General features: G+C 35.8%; 1 protein-coding gene across 4 annotated transcripts in view; it reads right to left on the reverse strand.

Annotated features, from left to right (window-relative positions):
* Window positions 1–18088, reverse strand: part of TRIM33 (tripartite motif containing 33) — a 128778-nt gene that overhangs the window by 69297 nt on the left and 41393 nt on the right. For all 4 annotated transcript variants that reach the window (XM_063450339.1, XM_063450324.1, XM_063450332.1 and 1 more), the window contains exons 3-4: window positions 12579–12726; window positions 5475–5607 (exon numbers count right to left, since the gene is read on the reverse strand). In XM_063450339.1, the coding sequence (XP_063306409.1) occupies window positions 5475–5607; window positions 12579–12726 (281 nt within the window). The remainder of the gene's footprint in view (window positions 1–5474; window positions 5608–12578; window positions 12727–18088) is intronic.

Raw genomic sequence — 18088 nt, forward strand, 5'->3', positions numbered from 1 at the left:
TTCATTTTAATTCACCATTCCAGTCTTCTCCCTTTATTTTTTTGAAAGCACTAACTTGATCAAAAGTCAAAATGTGGGATCCACTAGTTTCAACTGACACATAAATGGATCCTAGTAAAAAAAAAATGCTGATAAATGACTTAATGGGACACTATAGTCACCAAAACAACATTGGCTTAATGAAGCAATTTTGGTGTATAGATTATGCCCCATGGGGTCTCACTGCTCAATTATTTGTCATTTAGGAGTTAAATCCCTTTGTTTATGCAGTCTTAGTCATACCTCCCTGCATGTGACTAACACAACCTTCCTAAACTCCTCCTGTGAAGAGTCATCTAATGTTACACTTCCTTTTTTGCCAATTCTGTTTAATTTGGAATTAATCTCCTGCTCTGTTAATAGCTTGCTAGACCATGCAGTAGCCACCTGAATATGATTAAAGTTTAATTTAGAGGGCCGAAGATAAAAAAGTAAGTTACTATCTAATGGAAAGAGAAGCCATTTTTCCTATTCAGGAAATGTGAGTCACAGCTGGGGAGGTGTGGCTAGGGCTGCATAAACAAAAACAAAATTGATTTAACCCCTTAACACCGCAGCCAAATGTACAAGTTGTGAACGAAACAAAACCTGGCATTTGCGCTATATGTCTGTCCAACCGTAATTCACCTCTTTCATATTAAATGCACCCCCCTTATTATATATCATTTTATTCAGGGGAAACAGGGCTTTCATTTAATATCAAATATTTAGCTAAGAAACATAATTTAATATGAAAAAAATGGGAGAAAATAAGATTTTTTTTATTTTTTTAGTTCTACATTATATTTTAACTGTCAATGTCATAATACTGTTTGCTTTTACTGCAATAAAATACACATATTTGTATTCAGCAAAGTCTCACGTGTAAAACAGTACCCCCTATGTACAGGTTTTATGGTGTTTTGGGAAGTTACAGGGTCAAATAAAGCGTGTTACATTTGAAATTGAAATTCGCCAGATTGGTTACGTTGCCTTTGAGACTGTATAGTAGCCCAGGAAATAAATGTACTCCCATAATGGCATACCATTTGCAATAGTAGACGACCCAAGGTATTGCAAATGGGGTATGTCCAGTCTTTTTTAGTAGCCATTTGGTCACAAACACTGGCCAAAGTTAGCGTTAGTATTTGTTTGTGTGTGAAAAATGCAAAAAAGCCAATTTTGGCCAGTGTTTGTGACTAAGTGGCTACTAAAAAAGACTGGACATACCCCATTTGCAATACCTTGGGTTGTCTACTATTGCAAATAGTATGCCATCATAGGGGTAATTTTCATTCTTGGGCTACCATAGGGTCATAAAGGCAACGTAAGCAATCTGGCGAATTTTAAAGTGAAAAAAATGAAACAAGCCTTATATTTGACGCTGTAATTTTTGAAAACACCATAAAACCTGTACATGAGGGGTACTGTTGTACTCGGGAGACTTCGCTGAACACAAATATTTGTGTTTCAAAACAGTAAAAAGTATCGCAGCAATAATATCCTCCGTGTAAGTGCTGTTTGTGCGTGAAAAATGCAAAAAAGTAACTTTTACTGGCGATATCATCGTTGTAATAGATTTTACTGTTTTGAAACACTAATATTTGTGTTCAGCGAAGTCTCCCGAGTAAAACAGTACCCCCCATGTACAGGTTTTATGGTGTCTTGGAAAGTTATAGGGTTAAATATAGTGCTAGCAAATTAAATTCCCTTTACTTTCGACATGGGTTGTCAGGCAGGTCCCGCTAATTGAAATTAATTAGGATACCTAATTATGTAAAATTATTACATAAATATATGTGTAGAATTAATATATGTATATATATATATACATATGTGTATATATATATATATATATTTTTAAAATATTTTTATTTATATATAGGTATATATATATAGTGATATATTCGTATATATTTATGTATATAGATATATATATTTCGTTCTAGGTGTATTTTGATATAAATATATATATTAATATCACAATACAGTTAGAACGAAATAAAACACATCTATATATTTAATATTTTATTTTTAATTATTTTTTTATCTTTTTACGTATTTACATATTTTGTTTATATTATTTATAAATATATATATAACAATAATTATATATATTTAATCAGTATCAGTCTACGTGTAGTTTGATATTAATATATATATATAATTATATATAAATATTAAAATACACCTAGACAGTGTATGTGTGTGTGTATATATATATATATATATATACTTAGATCATATATATATATATATATATATATATAATATATATATATGATCTAAGTATATATATTTTTTTTTTTACACTTATTTTATTTTAATTTGATTTCAGCCAGCAGGGGGACTGTCATTACAGTTAGTCCCCCTGCTGGCAATGCCTGAGCCAGCTATACCGCCCATGTGATTGTGAGGTCCTCGCAAGGACCTCACTCTCACATGACCGGGAGGGACCGGAGGAGGAAGATCTGTCGCAGGGGGGCTCCCTGGGAGTCCCCCCAACCGCGATCGTCGGCGTAAGTAAAAAAAAAAACGGAGGGCGTACATTTACGTCCTGCGGCGTTTAGAGACGCTTTTAAAAGGACATAAATATACGTCCTCCGGACTTAAGGGGTTAACTCATAAAGGATAGATAATTGAACAGCGAGACCCAGAGACATGATCAATATATTATAACAGCTTCATCAAGCTAAAGTTGTTTCGGTGACTATGACGTCCCTTTAACAAAACATGATAGTAAATTACATTAGCAAAATGACAAAGTCTGTAAAATGGAATAACAAAGCATAACCACATACGTATTTGCATTATATCCTCAAAAACTTTCAATTTGCCAAGATATTTTAATAGCATCAGACTGTCTGGCGAAACCAATCACAAGGCATTTTCAAAGATATCTGGGCCAAGTCCAGGAGGCTGCTAATTTCAGAGACTATTATAAGAATCAAATGTGTGTTATTAATGGAAGATGTACACTATGCATATCACAAATTCATGGAAAAATGGAGGAAAGTGGGAGAGGGCAAAACCATTAACCCCTATTAACGCTCTTCTTAACCCCTTAAGGACACGACATGTGTGACATGTCATGATTCCCTTTTATTCCAGAAGTTTGGTCCTTAAGGGGTTAAAGAGGTGATATCTTGATATTTTAAAATGAATACATCATATATCTTTTTTATATATATAATTCATTCAATGTATTTGGGGTGATTTAAGGTAAGTTTATCCATAACAGGCTCATTTTAAAGTGCAAATGGATTCCTTGTACTTTTATTGCATATAAGCAAAATTAATTAAGGTATTTATTAAGGTATAAACAAGTATCTTGTTGGCATTAAGAAAATAAAAAGTTGAAAAAATATATATAAGAATATAACATTCACAATTAATTAAGCATAAAAGGGGACCAAACTATACTAAACCCAGATTTAGCCATTACAGAATTTTGTTTATCTTTGAAACTTTTTCAGGAGTGAACTTTAGCAGCTTGGACCAGCACAGGTCTAGATAGTACTGGAAAGAGGAGGATTACTTTGCATAAAACATATTGCTTAGTATGCAAGTCACCGGATTTTACCAGTGCAGTTTAGTCAAGTAAAGGGATACCAGTTTTAAAGAAGTATTAACCTCTGGGTTTCAAGTTTAGCTTTGTTAGTAAAAAGCAGAAGTTAAGATAAGACAGGTTTCTTCACACTAGAGCAAGGAAACAACAAATATTAACATCTGACTGGGCACAAATGTCATCATTTCCTACTGAAAAAGCATGTTATCAAAAAGGAGTATACTAAAACTACATAATTACTTGTGCTAACTACTCGTTTAGTGTAATGCGGAAGTAATAAAAGCCAACTCAAAAAAAAAAGAGAAAAAAAAAAGTATTATTTTGTTATTTATTTTGCACAGAATTGACATTAGCCAACTCTGTTTCTGGTTCTGGGCTGGCTGATAGCTGATAACACTGCCGAATATGAAGATGCAACTTTGGCAGCAGAGGGGCACATATGCACTAGGACCACTTCAAATCCCCATAGTGGTCATAGTGGTTGGCGTAACCCTTTTAACTACAGGTTGAAATTTATAAATGACATGAAAAAAAAATTTGAATTGAGGAGTTTGGACCAAGATGATGGTAGAGATTATACAAAGTAAAAAGGGTAGGTTAGCGCTAATAATACAGTGGATAGGCAGCGACCTTACAGAGGGTAACCCTCTATGTGAGAAATGTACAACAGGAAAAAGAAAGGCTGCGCCAAAAGGAAATAAAAAATATAAAAATAAATAAAGATGAAAATAAGTCAAAATAGTCCCAATGAATATCAGAGGTTGAATAGACTTAGTCACTGATTCCGCTGGTAGAGTATCTTCTCTGTTTATAGTAGTTCAAATCGTCTCGTGATATGGAAGACACAAGAAGAGAGATATTCATTGGGACTATTTTAACTTCTTTTCATATTTATTTTTATATTTTTTATTATTTCCTTTTGGCGCAGCCTCTTTTTCCTGTTGTACATTATACAAAGTAACCATGCAAGATGAATACACAGTAGAGAAGGATAAATGAATAAAAAGAAGCGTGAATATATATATATATATAAAAACGTGACATCGCATTTTTTGTTTTTATTCATGGCATTAGTGTATATATATACATATATATATATATATATACACACACACATAAATATATATACACATACACATATATATATATATATATATATATATATATATATATATATATATACACACATACACACATATACATACACGTTTTATTTTTTATTTTTGGATTTAAGAACACTTCCTATTTTATTTATGATTACAGTAAATAAACATACAACTTTTAAAAACGTACTGTAGTCCATTTTTAATTGAAACAGGACAACAAAATGCAAACAGCTTACATTCAGGGTTATTCACTAATTGGCATTCCCGAAATCAAGGTGAATTAATTTTTTTTAATTATAATAGTCTAATTAGAAAAAAATTCCAAGTCAATTTTGTTTTTATTTGGACTATTTTGGCATTCAGTTTGAAGTTCCCTTTGAATTCCTGGCAATTCACACATTATGAATAACCATAACCATGCTATCCATAGCAATTATGTTATGTATGCCTTGCATAACTCCCCATTGAAACAAAAAAGGTAAAAAAAGATCCAAACATTGTCATGCATTATAAAAACATTGTCTAAACAATATGGAAGCCACCAGTCTGGTTTTGCTCACTTAAATATTAGCATGTTTTTTTTTGTTTTTTTTTTCAAAATGTATAGCGTATTGTACCATGAAAAGATTGTTTTTCTCTTGGACAGTTTTTCTTTGTCTCAATTCAGTGGTCTAATATTTTCCAAGAAGGCACTGTGGTTTTCTAAAGCCTTTAAATCCCTTTCTCCTGATTTGAGAATGGTTTCTTGGTAACTACAAGATGATTCTCCTTGGAGTAATTACCTATGTTCTTTGTGCTCCTGTAACTGGCAATCTCGACACGTCAGTCTATCACATGTTTCACAAAATAGTTTGAGTTGTTCCTGTTTGTGTATAGGGCAGAACACTGGCCGTGCACCAGAAGCTCCCACCGATTCTGCAGAGAAAAAAAAAAAAGAACCATAGTCGCATTGCTTAAAATTAACAAGTTTACAGCCATGTTTTACAAAAAAAGCACAAGATTTGATATAAATCTTCAGCGATGTGAAAAATTAGAATATTAAACAAAAAAACCTGACTATCTTCCTTTAGAATACTGAAAACTCGGACACATGCCTAAGGTTTAGCGCTGAAACTTGAAATAAAAAAAATAAAAAAATTATAAAATGAGGTTAGTGGTAGACAGCCATGAGAGGGGTAATTAAAACCTCGATGGCAATTATTGGAGTTTAACAAAAACTGCAATAATTACTATTACAGGGTTTACAATGACGTACAAACCATCAAATAAAAATCAAGATTTTTAAAGAAAAAAGTCCATTTACTCATTTTTAAATGAAGACCAATTGACAGACATTCCTTTATTAGTTTTTACAACACTTTCATTTTGCATATTTTATTGATGAAAGAACATTTCAAATTGTTAGTTTATGGAATATAGAAAATGTACATTTTCTAAACATCATGTAACAATATAATCAGGGAAAAAGACTGAAGTTATGATGTTCGGAGAGGACTTTTAATAGATTTAAAACGAAAGGTAATAAAATTTACTACAATTCCACACTGAAACAGTACATTTATTACAATTCTTTGCAGCGCGAAAACAAATTACCCTTTTATAAAAAACATGTAAATATATCAGACTTTCACTGATGCCTGTAGGTGCCAAACTATTTCCGGGAGCACCTCATTTAGTCAGAAGCAGCTAAGTGATCAAACCGTGCTTCACACATCAGCATGCTACCATGGCAACCATTGAATGACCATGGCAAGATCCATGAGAATGACTTTTTATAAATGTACAAAAAAAGAAAACCTATTAAATTGAATTTAAAATAAAAAAGGAACAATATTTTCACACCCAGATATCTACATGAAGTGGTCTGGGTGCAGTGTCACTGTCTTTTTAACCATACACTATAAAATATTGACGTTTTTGTGAAACTGCAATATTTACATAGCAGGGTTAAGTCCACCTCTACTGGCTGTGAACATGACAGCCCACAGAGGCCCTTCTGCTGCACCAACCAAGTAAAACTGGCAGAAAATGCAAAATCCTCTTTAGGAAAGCATCAAATTAATGCTTTCCAATGAGAAAGTTTGAATGCTTGCACGGTGCGCATTAGATCCTGATAGGCAGCAAAGTAAGCACTGTACAAAGACACACACATATTTTGTTATTTTTTTTTTTTTTAACATTTTATTGCATCGGGGTGAGGGACCTGATTACACATTTGGACAGGGGCACTACAGGATAAGAAATATAGAATTGTTTCCCTAACACTAATGTTCCTTTTAAAAAAAAAACAAAAAATCTAAACAGTTGACAAGAACTGCATGTGAACAAGAAGAAAGTTGTATTTGATTATTAAATACACTGACAAATCATTACGCTCAACGGGTCCTTTATTTTGCAATATGCAAACACACAGGAGAAAATCCAAAACAATAAAAAACTGTATATTGTACATTACAGGCATCAATATCAGATATACCCATAAAAAAATAAAAATATGTATTCATTCAATGTCATTTAGGTTTTAGCACAAAGAGTGTTGTACGTAGTGTTAAAGAGACATTATAGTCACCAAAACTACAGCTTAATATCTCTAGCCTGTCCCTGGAGGCTTTTAATGTTAACACTGACTTTTCTGAGAAAAGGCAGTATTTACATTACTGCCTAAAAACACCGTAGCAGTCATTAAAAAGGCCACTAGAGGGGGGGCGGAGCCTAGCAGCCGGGCTGAACGGACGCATGCTGGTGGAGCTCCTCACAAAAAAGCCAGAAATAAGCTTAAATAACGACATTACACCCTACAACTGCCTACTTTTCAGCCCCTGTACAGAGGACTTACCACAGGATAAGTGCGTCCGCAAAGCCGCGGCAACCCACAGCGACGACGTACCGGGGATCGACCTGAGGCCTACAGGCGGCCTACTCAGACGGCACGGGGGAGGCGGCCGATCCCTCTGCTGGCTGCTGCCAAATTACTTGGAGGTCTCCCCGACACACTCTCACCCCCCCCCCCGCCGGAGAGGGACATCCCGGCTCAAGCCTACCCCACACCAATATCCGTACAAGCGGCGAAATTAACAGCCACGTGGAACTCAGGAGACTCAGCCAAGATGGCGACGCAACAGCGGCCTACGACCAAACAACCACGCCTCACTCCACCCAAGCATACAGGGGACTTCGTGGACCAGCTGCGCACCCATCTCTGGGCAAAACTTAAGGCCCGGAGACGATCTTACCAGATGGCGATGAAAAAAGTGGCAGCGTGGATCCGTCCGACCACTAGGCGCATCCTACTATTATGCCCCCCTCATAACTCCAGAGCAACCCTTAAACTAAGCGGGAACCGAAGCCCCATCACGCGGGAAACCGCTACAACCTATGCTGCAACGCCTACCAAATCTAGCGACCCCGCGCTGCTGAGGGTGCCAACCCCTCGCTCAGCGTTCCCAGAAACCGTCAACCGGCACAGCTCGAAACCCCACGCTGACGACCACAAAGCCCAAGGTGAAACAGAACCGGCTGCAGCGAAGCTGATTCCAGGGAAACCAAGCAGTCGGGAAGCCCATACACGGCCCACTGGGGAGGAAACCCAGAAGGGAAATCGGAGTATACTACAGCCCTCAACGGTCTACACATGGATCTCATCCACACACCGAGAGTTTGATCCTCCCTGTGGCGGGCAGGCAGGCCTACACAACGACACGAGGGGTGACAACCATATACCAGCAGCTGGCGTTGGTTAAGTGACATTACTGATCGCTACATTAACTGCCCTAATTATGCCGACCCACTCACTGTTAGCTTAGCACAGATGTTTTTACCTTACAATTTCTCTATGGCTTAGCCTAAATGTGTTCCCTGGCACTCCTCTAGGATATTTCTTGTAATGTGACACAAACCTTAGAATTAACATGATCTATCTTGCCCTAACTATCCATATGCATACAATTGTCTATAGTAATGTTGTTGTCCTAGCTTGACGTTTAAACGATAATCCACAAAATATATTTCTAAACCTAGAAGAACCTAGAAATATCATATGCATGTCTAGACGGTAACAAACTCGTTGTTCCTTGCTAAACTTACCTGACCAGTACCACTAACGCTGAACTAGCCAGACCTGCTTGCATATTGAAGTTAGCATGTACCTAGCATAAGTAACTAATGTTTTTTTTTTTTTTTTCTTTTTTAATTAAGTGTAACCTGTCGCCTGACTAGCATGACCTAGCGAGATACTAATCCGGATCCTACGATCCTTAGCTTGTATTTTCAAATTGGAGCTTAACTACGTTACATAAAAAAAAAAAAAAAATTAGGCATTGTAAATCTGGAAATGTACTTTAACTTTGTGTATTGTTGTACCAACCCTATAATGTAACTCGCTTAAACGTTTCCTCCGTCTTCTCTTCTGTACCCCATACTATATGCCTTAATAAAAATCAGATTGACAAAAAAAAAAGGCCACTAGAGGTGCTTACTGGGTTAGTGCTACACAGTGTGCAGCACCAACCTTATGCGTTGCCACGTTCTGCATGGCGTCACTGAACACGCCCCACAGAAGCATTAATTCAATGCATTTCTATGAGAAAACGTTGATTGGTGCAGGTGGCGTTTTGTCGGGCACGCAAAATACCCTCCCAATGCTTTCCTATGGGAAACCATTAAATCGACAATGATCATCAAGTTTGATGATCTCAGGCACAGAGGCGGATCCCGCCGCAGCAAGGCAGTCATGGCAATGGAAAAAGTTAAGTAAAAATACCTTTTCAAATGAATGCAAGGGCAGCTGGATGCCTAAATAGTGATTTCACCACTGGTGTCAGGAACATGTTTGTATTCCTTACACTATAGTGTTCCTTTAAATCAATAATGCCCATCTAGGCTTATATCATGACCATTAACTATAGGCTTGTTTGATCAGAGGCCTAGTAACGTCTGTATGGCAAGCTTTTTTGTGTAAACCTATTTAGGTTTTGTTTACTGTAAATAACCAAATGATTGCACTTTTCATCAACGATACAATATTTTCAAGAAGACAAAGTTCAAAAGACTGTATACAGACACAAACTGCATGGGCTAGAAGCCTTATAAGCCAAACAGAAAATTAAAGGAGAACTTCCATTTTGCTGGATTTTTAATATTTTTACGATTTCCTATATTTAACAGATATGCATTTGTAAAATTAAATGAAGAAATCCACACCTTTTATCCTGCAAAAGAGTGCCTCCATCTTAGCTCCCTGTCATTGTTATAAACTCTGTCCTTTGCACCTGACAGTCATCATAGAGAAAGTATAAAGAGAAGAGGAAAAATGAAACAATCAGGGTTATTTACTAAAGTGAGAGCTGCCAGGAACTTGAAATTAATTTCACACTTTAGGCTAAAGTAGCCTTACTGGAAGCATACTTGACTTGGAGACTTTTTCCAGTTTTTCTACTTTGACCTTAAAGGGACACTATAGGCACCAGACCACTTTAACTCATTGAAGTGGTCTGGGTGCTGTGACCCTGTCCTCTTAACCCTGCAATGATAATTATTGCAGTTTCTGAGTAACTGCAAGAATTACATTGCAGGACTAAGATTGCCCTTCAGTGGCCATCAGACTGTTACTTCCTGCTTGCTAGGCAGCTTCTGGTCGACCTCACTGATGCTGGACATCCTGATGTTCTGCATTAAGACATCCAGCGTCAAATAAATACCTATAGCGGGTATGCGTCCCAAACAGGGCAAATCAAAGAAGACTGTTGGAGGATCGCAGGTGGGGATGGGTGTTATGTGAAGAGTAACAACCACAAAGTGGCACTCGAACAGAGGAAAGGTGAGAAAATCAATATATTCAATATATTTTACATTGAATACATCATGTATCTTTGCGATATATGGTGTATTTAATGTATATAGGAGCGATTTCAGCTAAGTATAATTTTAAGGATAAATTAGAAATTCACTTTCAATTCACTTTGTATTTCTGACAATTCTCCCTTTAGTAAAATGTGGAGCATCTCAAGATAAGGAAAAAAAGTTACAGGTCATTTTCAATTATTTATTCAATGGTATTTCCAGGGAATTAACAGCTCACATTTACATAGGAGAGAAAAAAATACATGGGACGGAAATTACATGTATGCATGGTATTTAGCTAAACTAATACCTCTTTGAATCCATCTCTTTTGTCGGCTTTATGTGTAACTTCACCCTCTAAACCTATGTCAAAACTGCTTGCACCTCTTTAACCTTTAAAGTGCTTGGCCATTTTATAGCTGCACTCACTGCAATTAAAACTGCTTAATATTCCCCATCCAAAATAAGTATTGTATAAAGATAAAATCTTTATGACATACTCACATTGATTGTGTTAACATTTCAATGAAAATCCAACATAATCAAAAGATATACTTCTGCAAAGACAAGGTAGTCCCCTACTTTTTCCATTTCCTAAGCTTGACACAAATTGGCAAGGCAGAGATACTGCTGTCAAGTTTGGTAATTACCACCAGCTGTTAGTGTCAGCTGCACGAAAAAATACATTGGCCATAGTTTACATTGTTGCACTCTCGCGCATGCACGAGAGTACAACACAGACGTGGGCTTCTGGCAGAATAAGCACTAGGAGCTGAAAAGGACGGTCAGAAAGGCCATGGTGGCAGTTGGTTCTGGTAAGTAAAAAAAAAAAAAAAAAAAAAAAACCCTTACCTTCTGCTCACTGGACACCCAGTGGAGCAGACACCATTGCGGCTTTATGCAAAACAAACGCCAATACAGCTGTATATTTCTAAATTGCATATATATATACACAGACACACACAAAGATTCTGTGCTTTCAAATGAGGGGTACCCTGCAACTCAGATTGGATCGACTGGGAGAGAGGAGCTCTTTTAGAGTTCCAAAGAAAAATGTTTAAAGACACTGGAGTATGCCACTTTTGCAGAAATCACCCATAACATAGGGACATAAGTAAACCCTTGTTACATGGGACAGAACCTGGTGGTGTGGAGGCAGAGATATTGGTGTAGAATGTGGTCTCAACAACAGAACAAGGAAGCACCAGTGCGCCTCTAAGTACTTCATTGAGGGGTATTGAGTCCAAAAGTAAATGGGATGAGGTGAAGTGGGTGCGGCAGTGTAAAACAAAAAAATAAAACAGAAAATGTTGCCTCTCCAAACATAACCACTACAGCTTGCTCTCAGAGAGAAGCTAAAGGTAGATATACTCTCCATCATCACCTTGTTGGGTTGAAATTAAACTCCAAGAGCTTCATAACCCAAGAGCTTGAGTAAGAGCATAAAACTGGCTTATGGAATATCTCGAAAACCTGTCTTGCACAATGAATATACCTTAGACTTTTATTTTTAAAAAGTATGAAAAAAAATAAAATAAATAAATCACATTCTTAAAAGGGACACTGTAGGCACTGCGTCCACTTCATCTCATTAAACTGGTTATAGTGTCTGAAGTCCCATAGTACCGTAACTTATTTCAGCATTAAACAGTTTTTAATGTTTTTATATTTTAATGCTTGACAAGAGTCCCTGGCAGCCCATCACATTTGTGATGCTATGACTAAGGAGGAAGTATTAGCGTCAGCTGCAACGGGCACCTGTGATTGGCTGAGTGTCAGTTGACTGCTTTTTGCCTATCAGAGCTTGAACTGCTAAATGGGTAGGACAACATGGAAGCGTGTAATCTCTTAGTCATACCTCCAAAAGGGGCCGGACAATGGGTGGCCACTGAATGGAGAGACCGTGCCAGAGAACTCCACGCACTATAACCAATTCAATGAGATGAAATGGTTATAGTGACTACAGTGTTCCTTTAAATCATTAGTCATTTATTCTGCATGCACATTTTCACAATATATCACACTACTAACAATAATCTGCATGATACCTGAAGATACATCTTCTTTCTTTGTGATTATGTGGTCCTTGGTGAATTTAACTCTTTGATGTGCTTCTATACAGGTCTTACAGAGCCATTCCCCACATTCCACACAAAACCCAACAGCACTGGCATTATCTTCACAGCTTGTACAAACCTAGCAAAAAAACAAAAGTGCATTTAAGGGGAAAAAATGTCATGTGGAACTGGCTTTCAGTACACTACCTTTAAATTAGAAAAGAAAGGCTTAAAAAAATATAGCACCCGAAGTATAAATTAATTGGGGGGAGGGGACACATACAATACAGTTTAAATACAATTTTACATCAGAGACACCTTTGTTTTATTGTTCACACAACACAATCACCAACTTGAAGTGTCCATCTAGAACTTTAAATAGTCCCAATGAAGTACTTCATGGGGTAGCTATGATGTGAACATTTCTAAGGACAACCTAGATTAACCAAAAGCATGCAACAGAAGCAATATTTAAATTGATCATAAACAAATATGCTCTTTAAGAAAATATAAATAAAACACATACTATCAGGCTGGCCATAGAGTCCATCTTAAACTTATCATACTGAACTTCAGAAGCTAAACGCTCTTTTTATAATTTTATAACATTTGTTCAACTCCCCTTCCCTGAAATTGACAAGTTATAAAATATCGGATTACTTCAGGGAGAAAAAAAAAATGGCTATAAAGCAGATTCGTTTTTCTTCAGCTTTAGTTTTCACAAACCTTCCCAATCAACTTTGATCAGCAGATGTCACCAAGTGGCCATTTAAGAAATCAACTATGTCAGAGTCAGAATTCTTTCCCGACTGATAACTGATGTAGCCAATGTTAGTAATGAATCAGACATGTGTCATATTAAAATTAAATACCTCTGTCTTCTGACTCTAAATGACTCAGATGTGACATCTAATTCTGGCCTATGGCGGATTTTAAAGTCACAAGTCAGAGTTGTAAATCTCACAGACAGCGAGATGGAGGTTAGAAATCGGATAGGATTCTTTAAAATAACATTATATAATACAAACAAACACTATAGGGCTGGAATAAATATTTAGGTCCATCGGTCCCTCTCAGAGTGGAGTTTAAACATTTTAAACTTCTTTATTTTCTCCATCGCTGTGCTGGTTTTGCAGTAGCTGAGATCAATTTTGACGATCTCAGCCAATCTAATGATTTCCCATAGGAAAGCATTGGGAGGCTATTGTGCCTGCACAACAAAACGCCAAGTTGCGCCAATCAGCCTCTCAACATAGAGATACATTGAATAAATACATCTCTATGGGAGCATTCATGCAGAGCGTGGAGACGCTTAAAGTAGGTGCCACCCACAGTGCAACACTGAGATAGGAAGCACCTCGTGTCCATCTGAGTGACTGCACCTACAGGTGTTACTAGGCAGCAATATAAAAACACTAGCTTTTACAGCGTTTAGATTGAAAAAAACTTGCAGGGACATGCTATAGACAACAGAACCACTACATCAAACAGTAGTGCCTCTGGTGGCTATTGTGCCCCTCTAATTAAAGCCACAATTACTTTTTATTAAGTTTCTACAGCAGTGGTATTTCAAGATGCCTTTTTATCAACTTATTTTAATTTTACTAATTGGCCTTGACAAGGTTGCCCACTTTCCCAGTAACTATATCATTTGATCTGAGACCTAGATATAAGATTGATCCTACTACTAGATGTAGCTTGTTTGCACAAGAATTCTGCTCACTATATGATCACGCTCAATCCTTAAAATACTCTTATGTAAATAAGTCCCCAAAATTAAATTTAGATTTTTCTTTTATCAAAATTTCTGCATTTAAAGGAACACTATAGTCACCTAAATTACTTTAGCTAAATAAAGCTGTTTTAGTGTATAGATCATTCCCCTGCAATTTCACTGCTCAATTCACGGTCATTTAGGAGTTAAATCACTTTGTTTTTGTTTATGCAGCCCTAGCCACACCTCCCCTGGCTATGATTGACAGAGCCCGCATGAAAAAAAAAATTGGTTTCACTTTCAAACAGATGTAATTTACCTTAAATAATTGTATCTCAATCTCTAAATTGAACTTTGCTCACATACAGGAGGCTCTTGCAGGGTCTAGCAAGCTATTAACATAGCAGGGGATAAGAAAAACTTAATTAAACAGAACTTGCAATAAAGAAAGCATAAATAGGGCTCTCTTTACAGGAAGTGTTTATGGAAGGCTGTGCAAGTCACATGCAGGGAGGTGTGACTAGGGTACATAAACAAAGGGATTTAACTCCTAAATGGCAGATGATTGAGCAGTGAGGCTGCAGGGGCATGTTCTATGCACCTATAGACTATAGTGTCCCTTTTGAACACAATGTTGTGTTGGAATGCCAATATCTCGCTAAAAACTCCCCAAACATTGCAGAAAAAAAAAAAAATAATAATATATAAATATATATATATATATATATATATATATATATATATAATACAAATGGGAAATTAATACAAATGGGAAATATTCTGGCTTAAGGTAAGGAATTGCTTTACTAAAAATAATGGCTTTTCCTAAATTAAAGGGTTACTCCAAGCAGCATAACCACTACAGCTTGCTGTACCTGGGTCCCCACCAGGCTCAGTGTCTCCCAGTTGGTTTGTTGACACACTTCCTACGTCTCCAGAGCTGCAGAACCCAGAATCTGATGCCGTTGCCATTCATTAAATAAGAACGTCAGTTGACCGGTCTCATCCAACCAATAACACTGTACAACAAAGATTTCCTCAGAATTGACATTAGCCAGTCCAGAACTCGAGTTCCAGGTTGGCCAATGACACTCCAATGAGACTGCAGGAGGTGAAGTAATAAACCAGCAACAGAACTGTTAAACTCCAGGCACCATGATCACTTCAAATCACTGTAAACAATAAGATTTGTGACATTTGTTTTTTTCCTGTTTTGCATGGACACACAGCAAGTGTATGCTTTATAAGAAACCACTCAACTATTACGCAAATTCACAGTCTGCAGTTTACAGTGGTAAAGCTGCTATCATGCTCTCAGTCTTTTAATGGCCACCAAGGCAAATATACATGATCACTGTGGCGGGCAGAAGAGGGCTGAAGCGCAAGTGCTGACAATGCCCAAAGGGCAACTTGGAAGTTAAACTATTCAAAAACACCCACGGTATTTCTTTAAAAGCAAGTTCAAGATGCCACACATTTAGACTGGATGAAAAGAGATTTAGTCTAAGGCAAAGGAAATATTTATTTACAGTAAAAACAATAAGGATGTAGAATTCTGCGCCTCAAGAGGTGGTTTTATCAGAGTCTGTACAGATGTATAAACAGTAATTGGATAAATAATTCCAAAAATCATCATATACAGGGATATAAATCTTAATTAGTGGGGTAACGGATTCTTCGTCCAAGGAGATATAGGACTGCCATTCAGGGGCCAAGAAGGATTATTTTTCCTAGTTTGTTGTACAATTGGAAGTGCTTCAGACTTTATTTTGCCTTCTTTTGGATCAACAGCAAAAATCAAATGTGAGAAAGGCTGAAATTAATGGACGCATGTCTCTTTTTAGCTATGCAAGTTACTTTTCTAATTTGCACAGCTGTTTTAACCCCTTCTGGACGGAGTCAATAGTACACGTTCTGATCAAAACAAAACGTTAACAAAAACTGGAATTTGCGCTATATGTCTGTTCAACCGTAATTCACCTCTTTCATATTAAATGCACCCACACTTATTATATATCATTTTGTTCAGGAGAAACAGGGCTTTCATTTCATATAAAATATTTATATATGAAATATAATTTAGTATGAATAAAATTAAAAAAAACAGACATTTTAATTTTTTTTTTTAAATTTGTAGTTCCGCTTCACATTTTAGCTGTAAAGGTCATAATACGGTTAGGTTTTACTGCAAAAAAATGCACATATTTGTAATCAGCGATGTCTCACGAGTAGAACAGTACCCCCCATTAACAGGTTTTATGATGTTTTGGAAAGTTACAGGGTCAAATATAGAACGTTCCATTTTCAAATTGAAATTTGCCAGATTAGTAATGTTACCTTTGAGACGGTGTGGTAGCCCAGGAATGAGAATTACCCCTATAATGGCATGCTATTTGAAAAAGTAGACAAGCCAAGGTATTGAAAGTGGGGTATGTTTAGTCTTTTTTAGTAGTCACTTAGTAACAAAACACTGGCCAAAGTTAGCGTTCATATTTGTTTTTGTGTGAAAAAAGCAAAAAACTAATATTTGACCAGTGTTTGTGACTAAGTGGCTACTAAGAAAGACTGGACATACCCCACTTGCAATACCTTGGGTTGTCTACTTTTGCAAATGGTATGCCATCATGGGGGTAATTCTTATTCCTGGGCTACCATACGGTCTCAAAGGCAACATAACTAATCTGGCAAATTTCAATGTGAAAAAAATGAAATGCAAGCATATATGTGACTCTCTAACTTTCCAAAACACCATAAAACCTGTACATGGGGGGTACTGTTATTCTCGGGAGATTTCACTAAACACAAATATTAGTGTTTTAAAACAGTAAAACATATTACAACTATAATATAGTCCATAAAAGTGCCGTTTGTTTGTAAAAAAATGCAAAAAACGTCACTTTTACTTAAAATATCATCGTTGTAATACAATTTACCAAGTTTTAAACATTAATATTTGAGTTCAGCCAAGTCTCCCGAGTAAAATAGTACCCCCTATGTACAGGTTTTAGGGTGTCTTGGAGAGTTACAGGGTCAAATATAGTGCTTGTGAATTAAATTCTCTGCACTTTCTCCCTGTGTTGTCAGGCATGTCAATCAAATTTTAATTAATCAAATGACATAATTATGTTAAAAGATTACTTAAATATACACGTAGAATTTTAATATATATGCATTTATAGGTATTTAAATTCTACGTGTATACTAATGTAATCTTTTATGTAATTATATGTATTTATATATATATATATATATATATATATATATATTTGCGGTTATTTGTATTTTATATATAGATAGCTATATATAGAATGTCATTCTAAGTGTATTCTGTTTCCTATATAAATAACAAAATACAGTTAGAATGAAATTACATATGAATATATAATTTATTTTAAATTTTGTTTCAATATTTTATTTATTTCTTTAATTATTTTATTTATTTATTATTGTAATTATACGTGTGTATATATATATATATATATATATGTAGACCTATTATATATATATATATATATATAAAATATATATACATATTATATATATGCAACGTCATTCTAAGTGTATTTTAATATTAATATATATATACTTATATTAGTATTAAAATACATTACGTATGACGTTATATATATATGTTATATATATGTTATATATATATATATATAATATATATATTATATATATATATAAAAAGGCATTCAATTTATTTTATAACATGTTAATTTTTTTTTTTTACACTACCTACCAGCAGGGGGACTGTCTAATATTTTAGACAGTCCCCCTGCTGGCA

The sequence above is a fragment of the Pelobates fuscus genome, chromosome 1 (assembly GCF_036172605.1).
Source record: "Pelobates fuscus isolate aPelFus1 chromosome 1, aPelFus1.pri, whole genome shotgun sequence".
NCBI classification, from domain to species: Eukaryota; Metazoa; Chordata; class Amphibia; order Anura; family Pelobatidae; genus Pelobates; species Pelobates fuscus.